The 27,932-nt window shown below is 44.8% G+C and overlaps 2 protein-coding genes and 1 long non-coding RNA gene across 7 annotated transcripts in view; 2 read left to right on the top strand and 1 right to left on the bottom strand.

The window, feature by feature from the left end:
- Nucleotides 1–16,220, top strand: part of MAP3K13 (mitogen-activated protein kinase kinase kinase 13) — a 172,800-nt gene extending 156,580 nt beyond the window's left edge. For 3 of the 5 annotated variants that reach the window (XM_049628436.1, XM_049628437.1, XM_049628438.1), the window contains 5 exons: nucleotides 204–990; nucleotides 5,338–5,408; nucleotides 7,851–8,148; nucleotides 9,279–9,376; nucleotides 16,052–16,220. In XM_049628436.1, the coding sequence (XP_049484393.1) occupies nucleotides 204–990; nucleotides 5,338–5,408; nucleotides 7,851–8,148; nucleotides 9,279–9,376; nucleotides 16,052–16,220 (1,423 nt within the window). Of the gene's footprint in view, nucleotides 1–203; nucleotides 991–5,337; nucleotides 5,409–7,850; nucleotides 8,149–9,278; nucleotides 13,420–16,051 lie in introns of those variants that run through there. The other 2 variants (XM_049628439.1, XM_049628440.1) reach the window with 2 other exon arrangements.
- Nucleotides 16,221–16,817: 597 nt separating this feature from the next.
- Nucleotides 16,818–24,493, bottom strand: TMEM41A (transmembrane protein 41A). The gene is made up of 5 exons (XM_049628442.1): nucleotides 24,287–24,493; nucleotides 22,621–22,774; nucleotides 19,710–19,871; nucleotides 18,950–19,088; nucleotides 16,818–17,555 (listed from the first exon to the last, which is right to left on the bottom strand). Exons 1-5 carry the CDS (start codon nucleotides 24,403–24,405, stop codon nucleotides 17,335–17,337), a joined length of 795 nt encoding a protein of 264 aa, XP_049484399.1. The 5' UTR covers nucleotides 24,406–24,493; the 3' UTR covers nucleotides 16,818–17,334.
- LOC125921105 (uncharacterized) overlaps nucleotides 24,484–27,932 on the top strand; it is a 48,645-nt gene continuing 45,196 nt past the window's right edge. Inside the window, exon 1 of the long non-coding RNA XR_007457303.1 lies at nucleotides 24,484–24,920. This is a non-coding gene — a long non-coding RNA (uncharacterized LOC125921105). The remainder of the gene's footprint in view (nucleotides 24,921–27,932) is intronic.

Below are 27,932 nucleotides of genomic sequence, written 5' to 3'. Positions count from 1 at the left end.
TTCTGGTGTTTTAAACTATGGTATAACATAACATCTTCAGACACACATCTTCATGCACATCTGTTGTCTCCACTGGATAAATCCCTGCCTACGTGACTGCTGTATCACAGGGTGTGTGTGTATCTTAAGGTTTGGGTTACATTTCCCCTAACTTGAATGTGTATTTTCATACGTTTAAAACTCAACCTTTTGTTTTCTCCCAGGCCAGATCTGTTGAGATCTGAAGGTATCCCCAGTATGGAGGTGGCTCCCGCCGCATCCCCTTTGTCTGGAAGTCCCAAAATGTCCACCTCAAGCAGCAAGAGCCGATATCGGAGCAAACCCCGCCACCGCCGAGGGAATAGCAGAGGCAGCCATAGTGACTTTGCAGCGATCTTGAAAAACCAGCCAGTGCAAGAAAATTCACCCCATCCCACTTATGTACACCAAGCTCAATCCCAGTACCCTTCTTCCCATCACCATAATCCTCTGCAGCAGCAATACCAGCAATGCCCTCCTGCCGTGCCTCAGAGTCACCATCCCAGACTCAACATGCACGGACAGGACATTGCAACCTGCGCCAACAACCTGAGGTATTTTGGCCCAGCAGCAGCCCTGCGGAGCCCACTCAGCAACCATGCTCAAAGACAGATGCCTGGCTCTAGCCCTGACCTCATCTCCACAGCCATGGCGGCAGATTGCTGGAGAAGTTCTGAGCCTGACGAGGGCCCAGCTGGCCCCTGGGGCTGTTGTCAGGCTGACCCTTATGACCCCTGCCTCCAGTGCAGGCCAGAACGGTGTGGTTCTTTAGACATACCCTCTGCTGAGCCAGTGGGGAGGAGACCCGACCTTTTCAAGTCACCAGCACACAATCCCCTCTCGGAAAATGCCCAGGGTTCTGAGAAAATGGAAGAAAATGAATTCAAAGGCTGTAGGTCTGCATCATCCCTTGGCATCCCTCATCACGTCACCCCCCCAGTGCTACCTCGAAACACAAGGCCCCTGCAAAAGGTAAGCCGTAATGACAACAGCAGTGTGTGCCACGGCCTTCATGGAATGTTAGAGCCTGTCGTGTGGTGCATATTGGAAAACATGTGTAACACGTGTCCGTTTTGTAAAAGGATGAGATGGCAGAAGCATAAACAGAAGGGTTTTTTTTTTAGCTTAGATGCTCTCTTGCCACACTGCTTAAGTGATAGAGAGAATACACTTTGGGAACTACTGACCCCAGAGGACTGGTTCAAATATATATAAGTTATAGATAGATAACCAGGGATAATAGATAATAGATAATAGATAATAGATAATAGATAACCAGGGATCTGTAATCAAAACTAGAACTACCCTAGCCTAGTCATGATGGATGTTGCAAGAAGGAAGGGTCCCATTATAAAACAAGTTTGAAAAACAGTATTCTCTGTCCTCTCTTGGAGATTCCTTGTGCACATCAGCAAATCCTAGGCTTTAAAAAAATCATACAGGGGCGACTGAGTGGCTCAGTCGGTTAAGCATTGGGCTTCAGCTCAGGTCATGATCTCACAGTTCAGCTGTTTGAACACCGCATCCGGTGAGCTCCAGCCCCGCTTTGGGTGAGCATGTGTCCCACTTCGGGTAAGCTGGAACCCTGCATCAGCTGAACCCTGCTTCTCTCTCTCACCCTCTTCTTCCTCCCTCTCTGCCCCTCATGGAATTCTTTCTCTCTCCCTCTCTCTCTGCCCCTCATTCACTTGTACCCTCTCTCTGGAAAAAAAAAAAAATCATACTGTACCTTGTTTAATCCAGCATTTTCCTCACCTAGTTGGCCATAATGGCTTTAAAAATAACATCTATTAATATCCCATGGAACTAGCCTTCTTCATAATATATTTTGGAGGAGGGTTTGCCTGGCTCAGTTGGTAGAGCATGTATGTGACTCTTGAATTTAGGGTCATGAGTTCAAGTCCCACGTTAGTTGTGGAGCCTACTTAAGAAAAAATAAAATATTAAGAAAAACAGTATATTTTGGAAAGCCCTGCCTTTATTAATAACCATCATGACCCAGCGAGTTCTTTGTCATTCAAACCTGTTCTTCTCCTCCTCACCCACTAGATGCCTAGGGTTTATTAGCTTGGAGGCAGTCTACCATAGTGGTTAACAGCATGAGCCTGGGAGCCAGAGAGAAATGAGTTCAAAGCAAGGCTCTTACATTTAGAACCTCTATGCTGCCCTTGTCTATAAATGGGGCAAATACTGGCCCCTGCCTCACTGGCTGATGTGGATTAAATGGGTTAATACATATAAAGCATTTTGAACAGGGCCTGGAACATAACAATCTTCCAAAAATGTTAGCTCATTTTGCTAATGAGTTAAAAATAAGATTATGTATGAAAAGTATTTAGCACAGGGCAGATACCCACTCAGTCCTTCAGTAATGCTTCACTTCAGCAACATTCAGCAGGAGCTCAGGTGAAGGAATGAAAGGGTCTAAAATGTAAATGAGCTTGTTTTGGTCAACTAGACATTTAAAAGAAGTTGACATATAATTCAGAATGACTAGAATCAGGGATGCCTGGGTGGCTCAGTTGGTTAAGCATCTGACTTCAGCTCAGGTCATGATCTCACAGTTTGTGGGTTCGAGCCCCATGTCAGGCTCTATGCTGACAACATGGAGCCTGGAGACTGCTTCAGATTCTGTCATCCCCTTTTTTTCTGCCCCTCCCCCACGCCCACTCTGTGTATGTGTGTCTCTCTCTCAAAAATAAGTAAACATTAAATAAAAAAAGAATGACTAGCATCAAGAAGATAAGAAATAACAAGTTGGAGAGGATGTGGAAAAAAGGGAACTCATGTGCAGTGTTGGTGGGAATGTCAACTCGTGCAGCCACTATGATAAACAGTATGGAGGTTCCTCAAAATATTAAAAATAGAACCACCCTATGACCTAGTAACTTCACTTCTGGGTATTTACCCAAAGAAAACGAAAGCACTAATTAGAAAAAATATGTGCACCCTTGTGTTTATTGCAGTATTGTTTACAATGGCCAAGATACGGAAATAACCTGAGTGTCCATCAATGGATGAATGGATAAAGAAGATATGGTGTGTGTGTGTGTGTGTGTGTGTGCACTTATACACACACACACACATACACACTTACATACATACATATATTCATACATACATACAATGGGATATACTCAGACATAAAAAAAGAATGAAATCTTGCCATTTGTGACAACGTGGATGGACCTAAAGGGTATTATGCTAAGTGAAATAAGTCAGACATAAAGAGACAGATACCATATCATTCACTTATGTGTGGAATCTAAAAAACAAAACAAATGAACAAAGAAGAAATAGATTCATAAATGTGGAGAACTAGTGGTTGCCAAAGGGGTGGGGGTGGGGGAATGGGTGAAATAGGTAAAGGGGGTTAAGAGGTTCGGACTTCCAGTTCTAAAATAAATAGGTCACAAGGGATGAAGAGTAAAGCATAGGAAATATAGTCAATAATACTGTAATAACTTTGTAAGGTGACCTATGATAACTATACTTGTTTTGGCAAGCATAGCATAATATATGCACTTGTTGAATCACTATGTTACACACCTGGAACTTATATAAAAATTAATTACACTTCAATTTAAAAAAAAAAAGAAGTTGAAGCTGAGGGCTACTATCTCAGAACTGTATTTCTTCTCCCGAGTGCTTCTCCCGAGTGACTAAGCATTCCCAGAGATTAAGTTGTGTTTTGGGTGCTCTTACTCCCTATATGGCCAGTAACATGTATTTTTTTCAGTAACAACTTTATTGAGATATAATTTACATACCATAAAGCTCTCCTATTAAGTGTACAACTCAGTGCTTTTATTCATAGCTATGCAGTCACCACCACAACCAATTTTAGAATATTTTCATCATCCCACAAACAAACCCCACACCCTTTAGCAGTCACCCCAGTCCCCTCCCAAGTAACATGTATCTTTGAGCCATTCTGATGCCATTTTGATGCATTCTTTGGGCCCACGGGCCAGGAAACACATACCCCATACATTTGGCCTCCCTGGAACAGCACTCCCACAGGACAGTTCAACTTCTCTCGACCGGGATACACTTCCGAGGTATGCCTAGGGTAAATGCTCATCTCGGCAGTCAGTATAACCCCATGCCTGTCTTTACTACTCAAACAGGCATATCAGAATACAAATTGGTAAGAGTGATGGAATATTAAAACTGACTTTAAGGGGCACCTGGGTGGCTCCGTTGGTTAAGTGTCCGACTTCAGCTCAGGTCATGATCTCACAGTCTGTGAGTTCGAGCCCCACATCAGGCTCTGTGCTGACAGCTCAGAGCCTGGAGCCTGCTTCAGATTCTGTGTCTCCCTCTCTCTCTGCTCCTTCCCTGCTTATGCTCTGTCACTCTCTGTCTCCAAAATAAATAAAAACATTTTTAAAAAAATTTAAAAAAACCCTGACTTTAAAAGTAAATTACCCTCAAACTTTGGTACGATTACTTGGGCCCAGTTACCCACCTCACAAGGGGTGATAGTAATCCAGTGCATCATGATTCTGTGGGTAAGGACAGCTGATTTTAAGTGTGACTGTTCTTATGTCCTCAAAGAGAAATGGACTCTTCCTGTGAAGGAAGATCATCTTCTCAGGACACTTACCCAGACTTCCAGATGAACCTCAGAGCCCTAGCAGTCACAAGGCCTCAGATGTCCCAAGCAGAGCTCCTTTATCCTGGCCAACATGCGGGCTCAATAATGTACTGAGCACCTGTTTAGTGCAGTGTATGCAGTGTGGTATTCATGGTGGAATGAGAAATACAATACAAGATATGGCCTGACCCTCAAATAATGTATGCCTTAGTAGTGCAAATGATACAAGCATAGTAACTATAATATTAGTGAAAAGGTGACTGGTGACATAAAAGGGGGAAAGTAGTTGTTAGGTTTTGAAGAATTGAAAGATCACTTCTTGGTGGAGTCCCTGTGTCAGGGCCTGGAACCATGAATAACAATAATTATAAGGCTGCCGCCAAATCCAGACCTTGTCTCTACTTTCCCCTCCTCATCGCTCACCTTGGACAGTCTCATGGAGTCCTCACCTACCTGAGGGCAAGGCTCACATTTACTCAGGTCTGTGTGTCTTCCAGCAAAGAGCACAGACCCAGTCATCATGGACACTGAGGAAAAGTTGCTGAATGAATAAATATATGTTTATATATGTTTAAAGATGACATTCAGCAAACTACTATTCAATGCCTTTTTATTATAATTAAATCTTTTATATGGAGTGTGTGTGTGTATGTGTGTATGAGAGAGAGAGAGAGAGACAGAGACAGATTGAGGTAAAACTCTCCCCTTGTTCTCCTCAGAGTGGAGATGACTCCTCAGAAGAAGAAGAAGGGGAAGTAGATAGTGAAGTTGAATTTCCACGAAGACAGAGGTAAAACCAATAAACACCTGTGACTGCTTTCATTGTAATGGGGAAAATCCTGAGTTTGCCATACCTCCTGTTCAGTCACAGATCACCTTCGAACAACCACCTGGTAGGGAGATTTGAACTCACAATTCTTCCTTTCCCATTGCCACATTTTGGCGGCTGGCTATGCACAGCAGATTCTAGTTCATCAGAATTCATTTCTTAGGAACTTCAAGATGAGGAGTATAAATATGGATTCAATGTGCATTTGAGAATGTAGTGGGAATTTTATGAGAGATGGCCATGCTGTTTTGTGGATAATATCATTCGTTTCTGGTGTATCTCCTTTTATTAGTCTCTTGGGCTGCTATAACAAAATACCACAGGCTGGGTGGCTTAAACAATGGGAATTTATCTTTCACGGTTCTGGAGGCTGGGAAGTCCCAGATCAAGGTTCCTGGTGAGGACTCTCTTCCTAGCTTGCAGACAGCAGCCTTATTGCTGTGTCCTTACAGGGTTGAGGTGGGGGAGTATGGGACAGAGAAGGTGGAGAAGGGAATGAAGGGAAGGGAAAATATCTTCCTCTTATAAGATCACAGTCCCGTGGGATTTTGGACCTGCACTTATGATCTCATTTAACCTTAATTATCTCCTAGGAGCCTATCTCCAGATTCAGTCACACTGGGGTAGGGCTTCAATATACTAATTGGGGTGGAGGTGGGAGGGAACACAGTTCAGTCCATAGCACTCTCCATGCCTTGGATTTTATGCCTCAAGTTAAGTATAATTAATTAGGTTGAGTCCTCCTTCAACCCAGCCTTAAAATTAGCTTCGTGCTTAGCCAGAAATAGTCATTGTAAATTAAAGAAGTACTACATCCCCCTACTTCTAGAAAAGAGCTGCCCTTATGTAGGAGTGGGGAAGGTAGTTTTCCTCCAAGAAAGCCTTTTCTGCAATTAGGCATTCTGTTCTTGAAGAATATGGCTCTAAGAATCTGCCAGAAAGGTTTGTGTACCTGCCCAGAAACAGGAATTCTCTGCAAACCAAGGGATTCCTTTGGTAAATTGTATTCTGGGTCCCAACGCTGTACAAAGAATTGAAATCTGTTCTCATCCCCTGAGCTATTCCTGCCACATTGCTATTGCTGCCTTATTGCCTCCTTGGTTTCTCCTATGCAGTGAGATTGAATCTGAGTAAAATGTCTTTTCGTTCTCTGAACTCACTCTACCGACATCACAATTACGTGACTCCCAGCTTTGTTCCCATGACACATCATACACTCAGCCCACCTAATGGCTTCCCGCCTTTCTTGTTGGCCATGATGCAAATTATATGTATGTTTTTACTGCATGGTTTTCCTTTTTATAACATTTTGCTCCCTATCTCTTTTCTGGATTCCTAGCCTTGAGATGTTGTGTAAGTCCTACTTTAATTTCCTTCTCCCACAGGCTCTTTTCAGGTGTCCTTGATCCCCCCAGCCTTGTAGCCTATCACCTGACCTTGTCATTGGCGAGGCTCAGATCGTATGCCATCAAAATCACTTTGTACTAAGAGATACAGAAAGATCTGACAATGGCAGAGGAAAAAGTCAGTCTTCTTTTTATTATTTGTTTTCTTTTGAAACCAAAGTGAACTAACAGCATTCTTATTTGCTAGGCTACTTATAAACAATGGGGAAAAACTGAAGAACTTTTGCAAATTCTCCCTCTGCTCCCCACCCCCTGCAGATTTTGCCTCATCTGAGCTAAACCCACATGTTAACAGGAATCAGTCATTAGCTGACTAGGCAGTGGCCATAGCTGCAGAGGGAACGTTCCTTCCAAGCTCATCTGCACTGGGGGTTGGCTGACAGGACGGACACACGTGGCCTTCCACAGCCGCCATGCCCAGTGGGAAATGCAGCTGGTAGACGATGACACTGAGCAGGGTATGCGTAGACCCGGCCCAAGCTGCAGCTCTGCCTTCTCTGATGGTGTGGCCTGGAACAAGTCACTTTCCTTGTCTGGCTCTAGTGTTATGGCCTGAGAAATGAGTTAGACCAAAGAATCTCTCAAGACTCGTTTACCTGTAAGAATCTGGGAGGTCTGTGTATAAGCAGCTGAATTTCAGTTTGAACTTTTCCATACCATGCATGCGTGTACACAACTGTGATCAGAGCTGCTGAGTTTCTCAAAGACCAGTAGTAGCCATCAACAGTGGAGTGTACTGTTTAGCCACATAAACATACAAACCAAATGAACAGGAAATGCAAATTTCCTTCTCGTTTGCTTTAAAATTTAATAGTGTTGGCTCCATAGCTCAGGGGTTAGAGCACTGGTCTTATAAAATTTAATAGTGTCTATCCACCTGGAGTTTTGAGTCTCCCTCGGGGGCAGGGAGAAACCTAGAAAACCTCTCACCAAGGCTATGGTCTAAGAACAGTAGCTGTTCCTGTGATTAAGGTCCTCTGGTTTTTTGTGGTTCTAGGCCCCATCGCTGTATCAGCAGCTGCCAGTCGTATTCAACCTTTAGCTCTGAGAATTTCTCTGTGTCTGATGGAGAGGAGGGAAATACCAGCGACCACTCCAACAGTCCTGATGAGTTAGCGGATAAACTGGAAGACCGCCTGGCGGAGAAGCTAGATGATCTGCTGTCCCAGACGCCAGAGATCCCCATTGAGATATCCTCGCATTCAGATGGGCTCTCTGACAAGGAGTGCGCCGTGCGCCGCGTGAAGACGCAGATGTCTCTGGGCAAGCTGTGTGCGGAGGAACGTGGCTACGAGGTGGGGCTTCTCCTCCCTTCTCCTCTGATCACTGTAGCTCTTTGGGTTTAGAGCATACTCAAGTCATTTAGGGTATAAGATAAAACAACTGCCTCCTGGAAGTAAGTAGAAGTGCAGAGATCCACAGAGCTCCCTGAAATAAAGGCAGTTCTCCTAAATGAGGCACAAACATCGAACTGCTCGGGCATCCTTTCTTCTAAGATTTAACTCAAACATCTCCTTCTCCTGACCCCATCTCCCTTGTGGTTAAGGGTATGAGCCTCCCCTCTCCATGTCCCCTGGATGATGCTCTCATAGCACAGGGAACACTTCAATGCCTGTCCAGTGCTGCCTTTGAAGGCAGGATAGCAGAGTGGTTGTAAGTTTACACGTGGAATCTGACTGCCTAGATGCCAGTCCCAGCCTGAGTTCTCTACTGACTGACCGCAGCATTGGGCAAGCTACTAACCTCCCTGTAGGTCAGTTTCCTTATCTGTAAAGTGGGAGTGATTAACAGCACTTATCTCCTAGGGTGCTTGTGAGGATTAAATGAATTCCCTAGATGAAAACCACTTACAGCAGTGCCTGGCACATAGTGAACACTATGTAAATGGGGCTGAGGTGGTATTGCTATAATTGCTATCATCATCGACATCATCATTTTTTTTCTTCCAAGATTTTCCTTAAATTCCAGTTAGTTAACATATAGTATAGTAGTTTAGTATTGACTTCAGGAGTAGAATTTAGTGGTTCATCTCTTACATACAACACCCAGTGCTCATCCCAACAAGTGCCCTCTTTAGAGCCCATCCCCCATTTGGCCCATCCCTCACCCACCTCCCTCCAGCAACCCTCAGTTTGCTCTCTGTCGTTAAGAGCCTCTTATGATTTGCCTCCCTCTCTGTTTTTATCTTGTTTTATTTTTCCTTCCCTTCCCCTTGTTCATCTGTTTTGTTTCTTAAATTCCACATATAAGGCCATGTCATGTTTATATGTCTTGTCTCTCCAGAAGCCCTGCAAGGACAGGACCTGGTCTCATGTATCATAGCCAGCAACCCAGCACAGTGCCTGTCCTCTGGGAAGTGTTCCATACATGTTTACTAAGTGATTTCCCAAACAAATTAAGGTTTTCTTTTGTCTCAACTTTGCAGAATCCTATGCAGTTTGAAGAATCGGACTGTGACTCTTCAGATGGAGAGTGTTCTGATGCCACAGTCAGGACCAATAAACACTACAACTCTGCTACTTGGTAATGAAAGAAAACCCATCCTGAAGATCTCATGACTATACTGGCATTTCAGATCCATCCCACCCCCAGACTCTTCCCACTCTCTCCCTGCTTTTTCGTCTGGGAAGAGAGCTGCCCCCTCTTTCTTACCCCTAGAAATGAGCTGCAATAACAGGAACATGAGACTTCGCAAATCTCTTGGAAAAAAATATCCAAATGAAATTAAGTCTCACTGAACATTTCAATCAAGAATGGCAGGGATCTATTTTATTGAATATTCTAGCTACTGTAACATTGATATTTATTTTTGTTTGACATTTTAACACTTTGTACTGTAAAGAGTGAACTATATATGATATAGAGACAGACACAATAATTTCTTGCAAAAAGAGAGAGAGAGATAAAGGAAGAAAGAAAAAAAAGAAAGAAGTGGAATTTAGGAGCAACATCGTTGGGAATTTGTGGGGCCAGGAGATATTATTGCTACTTGAACAATGGGGACCAGTTCTTTTGGCCATAAGAGACGAAGAAGAGCCAGAGCAAGACATACTGATTATTTTAGAAAACAAAGAAAAGCAATTCCAGGTAACTTGTGAACAGACCACATTAAGTTCAACCAGCTTGCCCACATGGGTGATGGAAATGATCTAGAAGAGACTGATGACCAGATACTTGCACCCAAGGTCCTTGAGGGCATGTGCTTCCTCTAGGAGGAAAAAAGACAACTACACATCTGGAAGCTGATTTCATTTTAAGAACTTGAAGCAGCATTTGGTAGTGAGACTTACAGATAGCATCAAGCCTTGTCTTTGACAAATGCTTCCCTTTTTAATGCTGTCATTGTCATTACCTTGACAAATGTGTTACCTTGACCAATGTGTTGATTTTTCAGACTCAAGTGCCATTTTCGTATAGCCTATTTCCTTTCCACCTGTTGACCACTTCCTTTAGGAAAAAAGGCAGGGGGTGCCAAAAAGAGAAAAAGGAAATTTACAACAGTATTAGAAAAGCAAATGTGGAATTTGTGAAAGCGCATTCTCACAATGTCTCAGTTCAGCTACGTGAAGAAGATCAGATCACCCCTCTGTGGAACCAGGTTACTTGTCTACTAGAGTCATATTGATTCAAACAGAACAGACTTTGAAGGCAGCTAGCGTGTGTGTGAGTCTGTCCAAAGTCCAATCCCGAACCACCCCCTTGTTTTTATTCATTAACTCATTCTATCTGGGAAGCTTTAGTGCCTGGCTACCACTATCAGGATAAAGGCAGCATAAGCAACTTGTAAAAGTCAACCCCTCCCACATTACAGTAGCATTTTTGTTAAATGCAACTGGTAAAGTGTATTTTACTGCACTTTGGATCAATGCAGTTAGAATAATTGAATCTGGAAATTTATAGAAAGAACAACTGATGCTGAGCAGCAATTAGAGAGATTTTACATTGTCCAAGACATGAGGTCCTGGCTTGTCTCTGGGGTCACAGTCTTTGAAAAGCATCCCAAGGAATTTCATCATGCCTCAGCTTCAAGGAAATTTTTATCTAGAATTTTATATAAAAACGGGTGTTGGCCTAGTTTCCATCTCTGTCTCCAAGATAGGTTACTGTCAAACAACCTCTCTAGGCTCAAGACCTGAAGAACATGGCTTGACTCTTTGACACTGCATCACGTTGGACATTAGGAAAGACTTACACATTACAGGTATTAAACTATTTCCAACAAAGATGAAAACGTTGCCCTCTGCTGGGGGTCGCCGATTGCATCAGCCAAAAAGGAAAGGTGGAGGGAATTTAGAGCACTTCCTTTGCTTGTCTGATCCCTCCATGTGTTTACACTTTATGTTGAGTCGTTGATTTAAAATTTAGTGTCTATAATTTATAGCTCTTAGGTAAGATGAAGGAAAATGTTTAACTTATACAGAGAGCAGTATTGTTTGCATTAAATTATTCCATTTTGTATAAATTCTGTAGCTGGACTACATGAAAGATCTTAAGTTATGGCATTATTATCACTGTTATTTTGTTTTATAATAATTATCATTCTCATTTTCTGTCGATCAGAAGGTGTGGCTTTACAGTGTAGCACAATGATTGTGTTTATTGCTAACCATGAATAATTATGGGTTTTTATGATTTTTATGAAGGAATGAAAATGGAACTGCCATTTGGGAGCTCCCTGGTATTCATCTTAGTTGTATTCCCTCATTTTCTGTGTGCAACAACAATCATCTGAGGATGCGGGTTCTGCCCTGGAGGCCAGTGGATGCACTGTGGCTTTGACTTGATCCTGAAAGCTCCCGGGTGGGCAGATGACTGAGTGGATGGACAAATACTTCAAAAGCTGTAAACTTTCTCAAGTTTCTTAAGAAATAAAATCATGGGACTACATTAGAGGCAAAAAGAGAATTATTTAGTCCCCTGGGAGGAGCCGACCTGAGAGTTGCTGCCCGGGGCCCATGGGTTAGGCAGATTCAAGAGAGGGCAGCACAGTTTGTCATCTCCTTCTTTCCAGGTCCCATAGTACCAGCTTTTTATTTCTCCTGGCTGGGAGTAGCAGGGAAACATAAAAAGAAACAAGCAAACAAAAAGAATATGTATATCATGACATTGACATAAAATGCCTAGCTATGATGTCATCCCGTAATAAGACTAGAGGCATTCTAGAAGGAGGCCTACTCACTTAGAGGGTGATCGGGCCGGAAAAGTACCTTAAAAGGCCATATTTTCCATCCTTGGACTTCAGACCACACTCAACTGTGAATCTCTCTGGTTCATTTCTTCTGGGAACTGAGAGTTCATCTCTTGAGACTTCAGACCACACTAAACTATGAATCTCTCTGGTTCATTTCTTCTGGGAACAAGTCTATGTCCCCTTTCTCTCCACCATAAAACACACTTTAGCTCGTCCAGTTCTTGCCCACCTGTAGTGGCAAAAGGAAACAGGAGGGTCAGCTTCTGTCTTACATCTTTCAGTGATGGTCTTCCTCGAAAACCCACACCTGATACCTCATAACTTTGATGTTTTTTGAATTCCCAAATATGATAATGCCATATACCTATCTGGGTTAACTGTTATAAGCATGTTAGGGTAGTAGACAGTGTTGAATCATGAGTCATTCACTGTATTGTTGAGAGTTGAATAAAGCTCCACATTGAACCCTTTTATTTATTTATTTATTTATTTATTTTTAGTAGAAGTGACGAGAGGCTTCAGAAAAGTCTAGGTTAAAAATAGTCTAGGTTAAAAAGAGAAATGCCTTCTCTATCCCAGCCTTGCCCTTCACTGCCTGCCTTGAGCTAACCAGGACAATTTTGAATCCGTGTGTGTTTCTTGGAGAACAGCTCCACATCCTCTGAAGAGTGCTGAATCTTAGAGCTCAGGAAATTGAAGAGCTGATCCTTCAGTCCTGAGGACTGTGCCACAATGCTTTAAGGAACCTCAAAAGACTGTGATTTCAAGCTTCATTGTTGATGGAAAGCTTAACCCCCTTGGGATCAGTGTCCACATTCATTTAGCATCTGTTTTTGACTGCAAGATAACGAGTTTTAATTTGTGTTGCAGATGAACATTGGTTCTGATTTTCATCTATTTCTAGATCATGTCCTCTGGTAACAATTCCTATTAAAATTGCTTTGCAGAGGGACTGAGAAGCCAACATTCACTTCGAAATCATAATAGACCTTACCGCCACTGAAGTTTAGACCTGTTTGCAAGATTGGGGGAGCTCCTACTCAAAAAGGATTTGGTATAGCCTACTTGAAGTTCAGATATTTAAAACTTTAGTATCAACAAACCATCCTTCTAGAATTAAGGATTTTTTGTAGGACGTACTAGGTACTGGACATATATTTCAGGGCCTCATTGTGCTAAACTTCCCTCTTATCCTAAGTAATAGATACGATGATTTGGAATTTTCCTGGTACCAACCCAATTTTAAATGCCCTCCCCTACTGTGAAGCCCTGACACATCCTTTCCGTGTGAATGCATCCTCACTGATCACCTAATTTACTTTTTTATCCCCATGCCTTTATGTCTCAAGTGTTCCCCCTTTTCGTAAAATGTTCCTACTTGAACTTCCTGGAACCGAATTCTCTAGGAAAGAACATACTTGGAATGCAAGGGATTCCTGCCTTGCTCTGCAGTACAGTTTGCTGTTTTGTTTTTCCACGAAACCAGAAGCCAATATACTATCACATACCGCCACCTACCACCTCCACCCTAACACCCAAGACTGATGTTATTTCTTGATCGCCATATTCGTTCCCACCCAGCCCGGACACAGCCTCAGAACCTCTCATAACACAGCACTTGGAGAAACAATGACAGCTTGATTGGAAAAGGGGACATCTATTTCAGCATCCCAACTCGAACCTCACAATTTTCTCAAGGTGGTTTGAGATCTTGAGTTAGCCCTGAAGGGAGAATGACAGGACCACACCAGTGTTCTCCTTTTGGAGCCCACCCTGTGGCTGTGGAGGTCAGCACCACTGGCAGGAAAAAGGCCACTTGCTTCCACCCACCGCCCTTTTGGACTACAATTCCAACTGAATAATTTCCAGTCACTGATGGATTGAATTCCAAAGTGTCTCTTCATTTACGTCATTTCATTGTGTTAAATAGGCATGTTCCTCCCTCCCCTTCTATAAACAGAAAGCTAAAGTTAGGTCCCAGTTACCTGCTTCTTTCTTAGACTCTGTGAGGCTAATGTATCAAAACAGTGTGATATTCTTAAGACTTTGACTTGTACTGTCAGTATGAATTTAGTGCCTTTCCAGGCAGCAAGATTTTTCTTCTTTGCTGATTTCATAGAATAAATGTCCTACTTACTATACTCATATCACCAATGTTACCAACCTCACAGACTAGCACGTAAGAATTACATTAGTCTGTTTGCATGTTCCAGCCAGGACTGCAAGAGCCTATTCAAACTGGAATGAAGTAGGTTGCCAAGTGGAAGAGCCTTCTGGAACCTGGAGCATTTCTCAGGGACAGGTGGCACAAGAGGGGAGCTCTGAAAGCACTGCTCTGAAAAACAGGGTTACGCCAAAGGAGTTGGACTAAAGCTTTTGTTAACTTGTCACATGACCAGAACATGATGGCAGGATTTCGTAGAGACAAGCCCCTAGGCAGATGCAAGGCCACTGTAAGAAAACTTTCGGCAGACCCCCGACCCCCAGGCTTACTCTCTGGAGCCACTTCACCACACTCGGGAATGCTGCCTCCTGGCCCCAGGCTGTTGCCCAGTGACCTGACAGACGGGGTCCTCCAATGGTCATACACAGAGGGACCCTGCAGCCAGAATGTGCAAGCTCTTAGGAAGATAGCCTTTTTTTTTTTCCACAATTTTTTTTTTTTAACCTTATTTATTTTGACAGAACAGGGGAGGGGCAGAGAAGGAGAAACAGAGGGAGAAAATCCCAAGCAGGCTCCACACTGTCAGCACAGAGCCCAATATGGGGCTCAAACTCAGGAACTGTGAGATCATGACCTGAGCCGAAGCCCAGAGTCAGATGCTTAACTGAGCCACCAAGGTGCCCCAAGAAGATATCCCTTATTGACTGTATCATCTGAGTGGCTTTCCACCTCCAGTGCCCTCTTCTCAGACTCTGGAAGTGGGAAGACCCACTCTGATTCTTTATTGCAATAATTTGAGTTCCTATCAACTTGGAGCAAATTCTTTTTTGGGGTTAAGTCTCAAAATGAGCTTCCTCATCTGTCTCCCTGGACGTCCAGTACCGTCAGTCCCCTGCTCCCTGTGGTTTCTGATGCCAGCTCCATTTGTACTGAATAATTGTACACTGATGGGAACAAGAGCGACTATCGAAGCAAACCAATGCATGGAATTAAACAAAAAGCGTGCTTCACTCCTTTCTGGTCGTGTCTTTTCCTCAGGTTCTGTTTGTGTCCCGAAAGCTGCCTTCACAGGTCTCAGCACTTGTCAGAGCTGTAGGGAAAGGAAAACTTCACATGCAGGGTGGCCTGCAGCCAGGAAAGCCGGGTGTGGAGAAGGTTTCTGTGGCTGTGGTTTCAGACACACCTACAGAAGGAGGGGACAACCATCCCTCTCTTAATAGTTTCCTCTTGGTGGTGGACACGTGCCCTTCTTTTTTCCCATGGCCTTCCTGCTGCCCATCTTGCAGCTACTCTTCATTAGTGACTCCACTATAAAGTAAGTGTAGAGAAGGAAAAGGTGAAAATGAAAATCTGGCTTCTAAGGAATCATACTGGTAAGAAGCCTCCTGAGAGTGATGCTAAAACACCATTTTGGATTGTTTGATTTTCAGCCAATCCTGATTCCCGCTGGCAAGGGGAACTGAACGTGAGCAACATGTACAACACACCCCATACAGAACGTTTATATCCATTTATTTGGGAAATTGCTTTGCCTGTAAACTCACAACTGGTAAGGCACAGTGTAGCAAAATCACGAGGCAAGAGGGAGAGAGACAAACATAAGGATCTTGATAAAGGGCACACATTTGCAGTCGTGTAGAAAACATACTGGCTTCCCCTTGCCTCCTGCTCCTCCAGAACACAAAGAGCCACAGATTTCACACAGCCTTCTCCTCACCCCCGCTCCTGTAAGCATGCTTCTTCTAAAGCAATATGCCTTTAAAAATGAAGTCCTTGTCGTGTTTTTTGGATCATAGCTTGTCCAAAAAACACTGCTTAGGAATTCATTCTTCCTCCTGAACAGGAGTATTCTCAAGAATTCATGCAGAACACGTGGCTTGAGGGAAAGCCTTGGCAAGATTCTTGGCCGCACCAAATCAAAACCCAGCAGAGGATGCCCAACAGCAACGGTTCTGGTAAGAAATGACGAGTTAGTCCTGTATGGTACAGGATCCCAGAGATGGTCAGTGTAGGTGCCAAGGTCCTCCTGTACTTGGAAGCATTAACCCAGGTCTGTGCCAGTTCAGTACTGCAGCTGTAAGCAGCAGCAGCAGCTACAGATCATTAAAAATACAACACAACACAGTAATCCAAAACCAAGTTCTCCCCCTTGGATTAAAAGATAAAATAGAATTATTCCTCAGTTATTCTTGACAAATGACAAAACGAAAAAAATTCAGAGGCTATGCTGGCTGATAGCTGAGTGTACTGAATCCATTCTCCTAGCAGGACAGAGACAGGATTCCCACACAGAAAGGACAGATTAGAAAATGTACCGACAGGTCATTTGGTTCCAGTGAGTCAAGGGGCCCTGCCCCATTCAGACAGGTAAGAATGTCCCCAGAATATACCCATAACATGCAGAATTTGCTGCATTCATATTTAATAGTCTATTTGCAATCAGCTGAATTGTCAGAACACGCAACCAAGAGATTTGACATGTTTGGTAACATCAGTGCATCTGAACACAAAGCATCACAGAAATCACTGTGCATTTGAGTTGTATGTGAAAGTTCTATGCAGTTTGTCAGCTAGTTCCCCTTGGTTTATGGAAGAGGTAGGTCATTGGCAAAAAAAAAAAAAAAAAAAAAAAAAATACAGAAGAAAACACTCTCCATGAGACTAACAGGATAGAAGGTAATGTCAGTGATGTGGGTTCACATCATTTACACCAGTAACATCCACTAGGGATTTAACAGAACACCTGTCACAACAGCCTATCACTTTGCAGAAGAGGCACTCTGGATTAAGGACAATCAGCATCCTCTCCTGAAGCAGCGCGGGGCTTGCTGAGAGACAAATACAACAAACCATCCTGAGTTCCTTGTTTTTCAACAAAATACAAATAGGATTTTCTAGAAGGCCATCCGTTTCACAGAGTACCCTGCTAAACCAGGACTGGTTTGAGAACTTGATACAGTTCACCTTCTAGAACAGAGCGTCCTTTATAAAAACACTGCACACAGATATATAGTGTCCAAAATCACCTGTTGAGGGTAATTAAAAAACAATGACGGGCTGCACAGGACCACACCCATTATACAAATAAACAACAAAGTCCAAGGACATGGCAACCAAAAACCCAGATCACGTGTCCTTTCTACTATTTAGATGATTAGTGTTGCTTATTTCATTCAAATGCAGGTCCTTTTGACTAAATTTTTTAATGAGGGTTCCAGGAACTAAGGCCACCAGAGCAATGGCCAAAAGCTTGAAGACCGTTTCCCAGGAGAAAAGAGCATCCAGAGAGGTCAGAGTTGACAGGATGGAGCCTGTCTGCACACAGATAAAATTGTATGGGACCAAACCTGGAAGAAAAGGGAAAGAGCCTGTTACTAGGGGCAGCAAAATAAAAAATAATAGCCCTTCACAAATGTCCCCAGGAATTCACAACCCAGACTCCAGAATTTTTTTTTTTTTTTTTGCCTAACTCCTGACCTCTCAGCACATTACCTCTTTCCCTCCCTCTCTACTCCTTCCCCTCCTTTCCTCACTTCCCATAAACAACTGCCTTGTTTAACAAACAGGCTTGAGATGATTTATAAAAACATATATACTACCATAAGACAAAAAATGTTTAATAGGAAAAAGAAAAGTCAAGAATAAGTTAATCAGGAGATACAGTTAGTACAAAAAGTATAAGGTTCACCAATTTGCTAGAAGTGCCCCAAACTGGGTTCTGAGCATCCAACAGCCTAAGTAATGAGAGGTACCAGTATTATGAGATTTATAGCATGCTAAGAGAAAAACACGTTTCTTAGAAATAGTACTACTTTCAAGTTCTATACTGTCTCTAAGCGATCATCAAATCCACTGGATCCCAAAAGTCTGACTGGTAGCAGACAGGCTGGTTATATAACAATCCCAGGGGAAGCTGTTAAAAACACATTCTTGGGCTCCCCACAGAGATTCTGGTTACCTGGGCCTGGAGTAAAACCCAGGAAACTCTAATAGCTTCTCCTGACCTCTACCCCGGAGACTCTGACTGGTTTGGGACCCCCTAACAACCTGTTCCTTCCCTACAGTAGATGCCTCAAGTTCATAGAGTACTCAAGGTCACACAGCTTGTCAGAAGGGGGACTGGAGCCCCGGTCTCCAGAGTCTTGCCAAGCCTTCTGCCACCTAGGTAATTACAGGCTGCTAACTGAGGTACTGAGGCACTTTGTTTGAAAGCCAAAATGACCAGAATGAGCTGTGGTCAATTTTGCTTTAAGATCTTACTTTCTCTCAAGAATTCCCTATCAACAGCAGTTGTTCAACCACAGATTTGTTATGTTCCACCTGGAAGCCCTGAATAGTCTTTCCCTCCATGCTCTAAAGTAGGTTTAAGAGAGGCAATCCTTGCCTAGGCTTAAAGTAGGGTTGGTTTACTTCTAGTGTGGAGAAAACAACAGTCACTGATTTTACAGGATGTTAGCACATTACCACTCTGATAAAAGCGAACCAAGGCACAGACTTTGAGAAACACTGCTCTGGTCCCAGCCCCTCATCTGGCCAAATGGTTCATGGAGGGTAAGTAGCTTATTGAAGGTCATACAATTGTCAAAAGGCAACAAAGAACTTCACTAGCACCACCTCTTTTTTTCAAGGCAGATCTTAATCAGAGGCCAGAGCCAGGCACATGCCCATGTGGCTGATAACCCAGGGCAGGCCCCCAACATGACCATGCTGAAGACACAGACTTAACCCACCAGCTTCTTACCGATCAGAACAGAGAAGAAGAAATGCACAATCGGGATGTTCAGAATCGGAGCTGAGAGGTTCAAGAACCAGTTTGGTGTCATGGGGAAAAGTCTCAAAAACAGTAAGAAAAAAAACAAGCTGTTTCTGTTCTCTTCCACCTGTAGCCAAAAAAGACAAGGTCATTAAGAAGCAGAAAGAATCTCTAGACATGACAATCTGTTAGTGCCAAGCACTTTTCTAGATACTTCACATATTCTCTTCCTGAATCTTCCAACAACCCTCCAGAGTAGAGATTGTTTTCCTCATCTTTAAAATTTTTTTTTTTTTAATGTTTATTTTTGACAGAGAGAGAGAGAGAGAGAGAGAGACGGAGCATGAGCAGGGGAGGGGCAGAGAGAGAAGGAGACACAGAATCCAAAGAAGGCTCCAGGCTCTAAGTTGTCAGCACAGAGTCCGACACGGGGCTCGAACTCACAGACCACGAGATCATGACCTGAGCCGAAGTCGGATGCTCAACCGACTGAGCCACCCAGGCGCCCCATGTTTTCCTCATTTTTTAAATGAAAGTACCTGAAGCTCCAAGAAGTCAGGAACTTGCCCCAAATCACAGAGCTGGTAATGATGAGGCTGGAATTTGATCCCAGGTCTGTGACTCTTGATCACATCAAAAGGAACCCCCGGGAGCTCCAAAGCAGGGTGGAGGAGCACAGTGGGAAACTCCGCAGGGCCCTGAGGTGACACTCCAGGGCCCGGCACTCAGTTGTGGCCCCTCTGCTTACCTTCCTCTGCAGCAGGCATACTTTATCAGGGAAGTAGGAGACCACCAGCTGTTTGCCAAAAATACTAGAGAGCAGATAGCAGCATGTGGCGCCCACTGATGTCAACACACAACACAGCAGAAGCCCCAGCCATGGTCCAAACAAAGCACCAGCTAAAATGTTCTGCAAAAACAAAACAAAACCCTCAGCCATTAGAACATCTGGTGGCTACCAGCCACCTTGTACTGGAGCCCAAGAGTCATAGGTTCCCCCCTCTTTTAGTGATTTTCCCAACCAAAACCCAATTCCCATTTTATTTTATTTTTTTTTTTTAGTGTTTATTTATTTTTGAAAGAGAGAGGGAGACACAGTGCGAGTGGGGGAGAGGCAGAAAGGGAGGAAGACACAGAATCTGAAGGAGGATCCAGGCTCTGAGCTGTCAGCACAGAGCCCGACCCGGGGCTCGACCTCATGGACCGCGAGATCACGACCTGAGCGGAAGTCAGACATTCAACCAACTGAGCCACCCAGGCGCCCCCCTCAACTCCCATTTTAAAGGTGTGAACAAAAAGTGATGGAAGAGCTGGAAACTCCAATCTTGGCCTTGGTCTCTTCACCTTTTAAACAGGGAAGATTAACACTTCAGAAGGCAGGTGATAATTAAATGGGATAACAGTGTATACAGCCCCCAGCCTGCTGCCTGGGTTGTAGTGGGTCCTGCAAACATCGGTGCTCCAAGAAGGGAGAAATGGAACTCACACATTATTTTAACTATCTTAAATGAACACAAACCATGAATTCTCTCCTTCAATAAGACCACATAAGCTATATAAAACGTCTTCCTTCTTTGCTTCTTGCTGGAATTACATCTATGTGGTACACAACACTGGGGGTTCCATGTTGATGAGAGCTCTAGCTGACACTCACCAAAGTCTTAGATTAACAAAAATGGAAAGTGAACCGGTATGCCCTAAACACACTTTGGCCAGTAGACATCACCCTGTCAACATGGGATCCAAGACAGAAAGTAAAAGGGGAAGTTAGAAGTGAGAAGGTGGGGGTCTGATGAGCACCTACTGTATGTTAAGTGCTTGACTGTATGTCTTATTTAATCCTCATGATGACCCTGTGTCATCTGCCATCCTTACACCATTCTACAGGGATAAGAGACTAAGTATCAGGCCCAAGCTCACACTAGGCAGAGACAGGATTCACCCTCCGGTAGCATCTGACTCTTTGCCCTGAAGAGGGATCAGCTCAAGAGGGAGGGCAGGTACAGGGGCAACCCCAAGAAGCCAGCCCCTGACTTCCAGGACCACACACCTCCCCTGTCTCTCTCGGCATGGACATGTTTGCTTTTCTTCCAGTTTCCAACAAAGAGATTGCTTAAGTGCATCCAGCTGAGCCTGGGGTGAGGAGGCTCCATGCCAGGGCAGGAGAAAGAAGCATGACAGAAGGAAGCTTTCAGGGATTTCCTGCTCAGTCTCTTAGTCATTCAACAAATGCTGAAGGCCATTGCATGCCAGGCACCATCACTGAGCCAGCTGCTCTATGCCCACGTTCCATTCAGTTCCGCCACGCAACAGTCCTAGGGGGTTGTGTGAGTATCCCCGTTCTCCAGATGAGGAAATGGGGTTGCAGAAGTTAAAGGGCTGGCTCATGGTTACACAGCTGGGATTCAAACCCACCCCAAGCCCTAAAATATACACATATTTACATGCAGCAGCTTAAAACGCTGCAGGGAGCACAGCAAGGTTCTTCTGTAGAATCTGAGGTGGGGGTGGATGAGAAGCAGCCCGCGACTAGAGCACATGTCTAGGCCCAGCACTGCGGCTCCGAGTGCTGGGGGCCGTCTGGGAATTCCAAATAACTTTTCCTCCCCACACCAGAGAAGCTTCCAGCCTCGCCAGTCTAGCATCATCATGAACAACTTGCATTTGTTCATCGAACATTTGTGAAGGCACTTCCCTGTACCAGGCAAAGAAATACAAAGCTGAGAGTAAGGAACAGGCCTGGTTCGCCAAAAGCTCAAAGACTGGTGGAAAAAACGGATTTTAAAAAAATAAATAACAGAAAACAGTACCAAAATCAGAAGATTATGGAAGCTCTGAGGAGGAACAGCTGAGCCAGCTCAGATTGTGTGTGTGTGTCCAGGACAGCACACAGCCATCAATGCCTTAGAAACAAAAACAGCACATTTGAGACTCTGGAGCTGGGCAGACATGGGCTCAGACCCCAGCCCTGCCCCTCCTCACTGTCAACTTGGACAGTTACTTCTCACTGCCTGTTTCCTTATTTGTAAAGTGTGATAATCAGGCCCACGTTATAAGGCTGTTAGGAGAATTAACTAAGGTCAGTGAGGCAACTGTGAAAGTGTCTGACACTTGGGAAGCTGTCATCAAATCATTGCCACAGTAGTCTAGCTCTGGACCATATGATTTGCAGCCTGAGGCGGACTCTACAAAGACAGAAGGTGGCAGAGCACCTGGGTGGCTCAGTCGGTTGAGCATCTGACTTCAGCTCAGGTCATGATCTTACGGTTTTTAAGTTCAAGCCCTACATAAGGTTCATTGCTGTCAGCACAGAGCCCGCTTTGGATCATCTGGCCCCCTCTCTCTGCCCCTCCCCACCTTGTGCTCTCAAAAATAAGTAAATATTGGGAAAAAGGGGGGGGGCACTGGGTGGCTCAGTCGGATAAGCATCCGACTCCAGATCAGGTCACGATCTCTCAGTTTGTGGGGTCAAGCCCACGATGGGTTCTGTGCTGACAGCTCAGAGCCTGGAGCATGCTTCTGATTTTGTGTCTCCTTCTTTCTGCCCCTCCCCTGCTTGTGCACAGGCTCTCTCTCTCTCCAAAATAAAAATAAATAAATAAATAAATAAGACAGAAGGTAGCTTTCTAGCACACACAGAAGGAGGGCAAGGCACTGACCAGGAAGCTGGAGCCAGGGATGGCAAAGCCCTGTTTGTAGAGGTAGGCACTGCAGAACAGCAGGAACACGTAGGCCTGGTGCTCCTTCCGGTACTCTCGAAGGACCTCAGAAAGTTCCCGCAGCTCGGCCAAGTCTGAGGGGAACCACAGTGACCTGGGGATTTGGAAAAGCAGATGGAAACATGAGACCAGATCAGCCTAGCACCTAGAAAAGTCCTTTGTGTCCTCTTTCCAAAGACACAGACATAAGAGCCCCGCTTTTGGAAGCAAGAGACCTGGGTTAACATCTCAACTCTGCTACTGTCCAGTAGTGTGATCTCAGGCTAGTCCCTGGGCCTCGGTTTCCTTATAGAAAAAATGAGTGTTAAGTTTCCTTTTAGTTCTCAGGTTTTATGATCTATTCTTAAGAGACAAATGGATTAATTTTCAGGCAAGAACTAAATGTCCTAAACTGCCTTCCCTTCCTGGAACACCCCCTCCCCCACAAACTTCAGGCCAAGGACAATTAAAACTTCACACTGCTCCTGAGTTACTAGGTAAAAGACTGTTTTATCAGTCACTAACAAGCCAATTAAAGATTCTCTTGGAAAGTATATCTGTCCCACACCACAAACATAACCTTCTTGATAATATGTCAAGCTTGAACTAATCCTTTCAAAGAGGCTGCTTGTTCACCCCGCTCTTTATCTGGCCCTTAGTGCATTCTGAACCCTGTACAAGGGTGACAGTTTAAGGGCTACCTTGCCTCTGACATAAGAATAACCCTTGAATCTATCAATGATCAATTATGAGCACACCCTCCTAGTTCTCATCAGAATGTTTCTCTTAGTGTGTCTGACACCCACAGCAGAGCCTTCCCAACCTCCCAACTAGGGTAACCGAAAAGTTACCCTCCTATTCAAATATCAGTAACATTCTTGTGAACGCCATGCTGTGGCAGGCACATTTCCATAAACTTTTTGAACAGTATGCAACACTGACGGCAAACCAGCCCGGTAGGAATTGCACCGCCTCCAGCCCCACCCAGATGGTCATGAGAAGGGGGAAAGTAGAGATATTCAGGAAGAGGGGCGGCTCCGATAATTAATTCGTGAATATTTAAAGAGGTCCTTGCAACACTTCTGCAGACCGAATGCCGTAGAGTCCCAAGGGCAGGGCTGACGGAAGTGAGATGGGGTGGGAAGAACGACGGAGGGAGGCCGAAAGCGGTCGTAGAGATGAGGCTGCGGGACCACACAAGGGCGAGGGTCGGCTGAAAATGCGGGTCAGGGCTGGGCCGGGAAGGCGATCGGCACCCGGCTCCCGTGGTGATGCCACGGCGCAGACAGAGGTGCGCGAACCGGTGCCGCCGGCATGAGGCGCCGCGTTTCCCTCGGCAAATCACCGCCCTGCGTGCAAAGCCACGGATAGCGCGCCGAAACTGCACTCCGCGCAACCAGCACAGCGCAGGTTCAGTCCGGGCGGACCACAACTCCTATCCACCCCGCCCGCCCGAGACCGGACAGACGCGGCCAGGACACCGACCCTGATCTCCAGTTCCAGACCTGAACCCCGGTCCCCGACGCCTGCGATCCTGGAACCCAATCTCCGATTCGAAGACCCCACCCTCGTATCTGTCTCCCTTCCTCGGACCCGAACCGCGGCCCTCGCCACCTGCGCCACGCACCTGCCTCCAGTCTCCTCGTCCGGGCCCAGTGTCCGCCCGCGGGGCAGTCGCGTCGACAGCAAGTACAGGGCGAAGGTGCAGCAGACGAAGACCAGCAGGAAGCCAAGCAGGGGGCGCATCTCGGCGCCGGCGACCGGACCCGCCGGGCCACAGAGGAGCCTGCAGGCAGCGCCGGACGAGGCTGCGCGTTGGCCTATGCCTCCGGAGCGTATTCACGGACGGACCGGGGCGGGGTCCGCACCAAGCCCCGCCCCCGAATCCAGGCCCCGCCTCCGGCCTGCGCTGCGCAAGTTGTGCCTGCGGGTCGAGTTTCCAGAGAAACCCTGTCTTCGGGCAGCTCCACGGGTGCGTCTGACCTCCCATCCGCTCATCTTTTTACACGTTTACCTTTGACTCTTTCTTTGCTTATTTGCAGGCTCTTTGCCAGGCGCTGGGAGATCAGGGGTGATTCACGCGCCCTGCCCACAGCGGGCTTGCAGTCTAGTGCTCAAGATACTCTTGTCCACAACCAGCTGTGATACAAAGCAAATACAGCCAGTGCTCCAATCAAGTGCGGTGGGAGGGTCATAGTCACCACAAAATGATGAAAATTACTTTTTATTCAGCGCCTACTATATGCCCATTATCCCACAAGGTTGGTATTTTTGTCTTTATTTTAAAAAAAATTTTTAAGAGAGAGAGAAAGCAAGCAGGGGAGGGGCAGAGAGAGAGAGAGAAAGAGAAAGAGAGACAGGGAGAGAGAGAATCCCAAGCAGGCTCTGCGCTGTCAGCACAGAGTCAGATGCAGGGCTCGAACCCGTTACTGTGAGATCATGACCTGAGCCGAAACCAAGCAGCGGACATGTAACTGACTGAGCCACCCAGGCGCCCTGTCTTTATTTAACTGAAAAATCTGAGCCTCAGATTAAGTGACATCCCCCCAGAAGAAAGCCCTGATTACTGTTGTCTAGGACCACCTGAGCTAGGGCATCTCAAGATCTTTGCTAGTCTCTGATAGATCCGGCGGCAGAGTCAGCTTATTTTGTTAACGTTTCTGGTAAGATTTCTCATCATAATTTCTAGGTCTGCTGTGCCTGATTCAAGCCATGAACCTATGATTCTAAATTATCAGCTAAACTGATCTCTGGAATATTCCTCAGGAAGATGGCAGCCTTGGCTATGACCACAGCTCTTGTTTTTATATTTAGAAGGGTCCTTATGTGGATAACTTTCTGTTATTGATAAGGCTCTTGACATTGTTAAGTGAGGTTTAAGGGTAGCAGCTGTAATCATTTTAAGAACAGTAAAAAGGGGTCTTAGGTATCCTAGAAAACATGTATCTCTGAGGCCTTCAACTATTAAGACATTCATAAGCCCAAAGCTGGTAATCCTATTCACAAATGAAAACGTATTCCTCTCGTGAGCAGAGGACTCCAGATGTTAAAAGAGACAGTTTGTGTGTTAGGATTAGAATCCAGGTCAACCTGGGTCCAAAATTAGTGGTCCTACACTGTGTGGATTCATGGAGGAGGCATGGTTTGAGTGTATCTTAAAGATGAGCAGGACTTCCACAACAGAGAAAGGAGGGAGAAGGTGAGCTGGGGGCCCAAGTAAGGCACCAGAGTCCAGTTTTGTGAAGCCTAAACTGTATGAGAAATGAGCGAGAAGTTGGAGACAAACTGGAAAACACTGGGAAGTGGCCTCAGGAGGTGGATTTTTCAATATGGTACATGGTGAGACACCAAAGGGAATGATTTAGTTCCCGTTTTTGGATATTTGCTCTGGCATATGATTAAAATACATTCTGAATTGGTAGTTGCAACTGTCCTGGTTAAAAAAAAGGATGCAGGCTGAGCCAGGACCACAGCAGTGGGAATGAAGGGAAGAGGATGGACACACAAGGAGGAGCTGAGCTGGTAGGACATATGACTGATTACATGGAGAAGAGGCAGAGAGGACCCCAAAATGCCACGAGCCTAGACAACAGAGAGTAAGCACCCTCAGCATATCATTCAAAGCACCTCTTCGGCCGAATAGGGAGTGCCTGTCAGAATTCGAAGTGTACCAGGTCCTAGCAATTCCACGTCCAGGAATTTAACCTACAGATACGCCCGCAGACAAAGGTGTGGGTTCAAGGGTATTCTCCCAGCTTTGTTTTGTTATTAAGAGGTTGGGAACAACTTAAATGCCCATCAGTTGGGGACTGGTGACGTTAATTGTGAAATAGTCACAAAAGGAACACTAAGTAGCTTCCTAAAAGAGGGAGCCAAGTCTGTATATCCTGATATAGTGCAGTCACCATAGACATATCAGGGATGAACATCGAACAAACAAGTCACATTGATAGGGTATATCTGTACTACGACACATCTGTAAAAAGGGAAAAAAAGGGGGGTATGCTTTACTGAAATGCTTTACTGAGGTATTTATGAATGAAATGATTCAATGTCTGGGATTTGCATCAAAACAATGGGATGGGAGTTTAGTGGGTAGGGATGTAAATGAAACAAGATTGGCCATTGAATTGATAATTGTTCAAACTGGATCATGGGCACATGCAGGTAGATCTTTATGCCGTTTATTCTATTTCTGTATATGTTGGAAATTTTCCACTTTAAAAATGTGGGGAAATTATCAATTTCATTCTCATTTTCTTCCCTCAAGCCCTCCATTCCAGCTGAGCTTATGCACCATGTTAGTTCATGTCTCTAAAGACACTCTTCCCTCTGTCTGGCAATCTCTGTCAGAAAAATTACTACTCTTTCATGACCACCCAGGACAATTGTCACCCCCTCTGAAAAGCCTTATCCAGCTCCTACAGTCAGATTGTTCCTTCTCTGTGTGGGGGGTTCCCTGTGAGTGTATTACTATTATTGCAAATACTATGTCATTATTCACCTCCCCAGTAGACAGTAAACATTTTTAAAAAATTTTTTTAATGTTTATTTATTATTGAGAGAGACAGAGCATGAGAGGGGCAGAGAGAGGGGAGACACAGAATCTGAAGCAGGCTCCAGGCTCTGAGCTGTCTGCACAGAGCCCGACATGGGGCTCAAACTCACAAACCGCGAGATCATGACCTGAGCCAAAGTCGTACGCTTAACCAACTGAGCCACCCAGGCGCCCCTACAGTAAACATTTCTATAAATAAATGTCTCATCTGTCTGTTGTCCCAACTCTTAGCCCTGTGTTTGGCTTAAAATTGGCATTTAACAAATGTTTGTTAAATTAGTGGGTCAGGTCTAGTGAAGAAATGATTAGTTGTTTGGATTGGTACATATGGATTTTGAGAAGTCAAAGGAATATAGGAGGAGAGAAAGTAAATGAAAAATTAACATTATTGAGCCTATGCCAGGAGTGTACTGGGACAAGGAACAGTAGTGAACAAGAAGGCAAGGCTTCTACTGTCAAGGACTTGACTTTCCCTTTGGTCGGGGGACAGCAAGAGGCTCCAGTGAGAGTTATAATTATAGAGTATAATAGGTGCTATGAGGGAAATGGACGTGACTTATTCAGCTTATTCAATTCCAGAGAAGCAAGTATCATTAATCCACTGATGATGAGTGGATGAGCCGGTGTTCAGAGGAAGGCACTCTTGTGAATGCTGCTGAGGGCCACAGTTGTGAGTGCTGAACAGGACTCAAGCCCCTGTCTGCCCCTCCTGAGC

Source organism: Panthera uncia, chromosome C2 (assembly GCF_023721935.1).
Source record: "Panthera uncia isolate 11264 chromosome C2, Puncia_PCG_1.0, whole genome shotgun sequence".
Lineage (NCBI taxonomy): Eukaryota > Metazoa > Chordata > Mammalia > Carnivora > Felidae > Panthera > Panthera uncia.
This window is presented reverse-complemented; position numbering and strand designations above follow the sequence as displayed.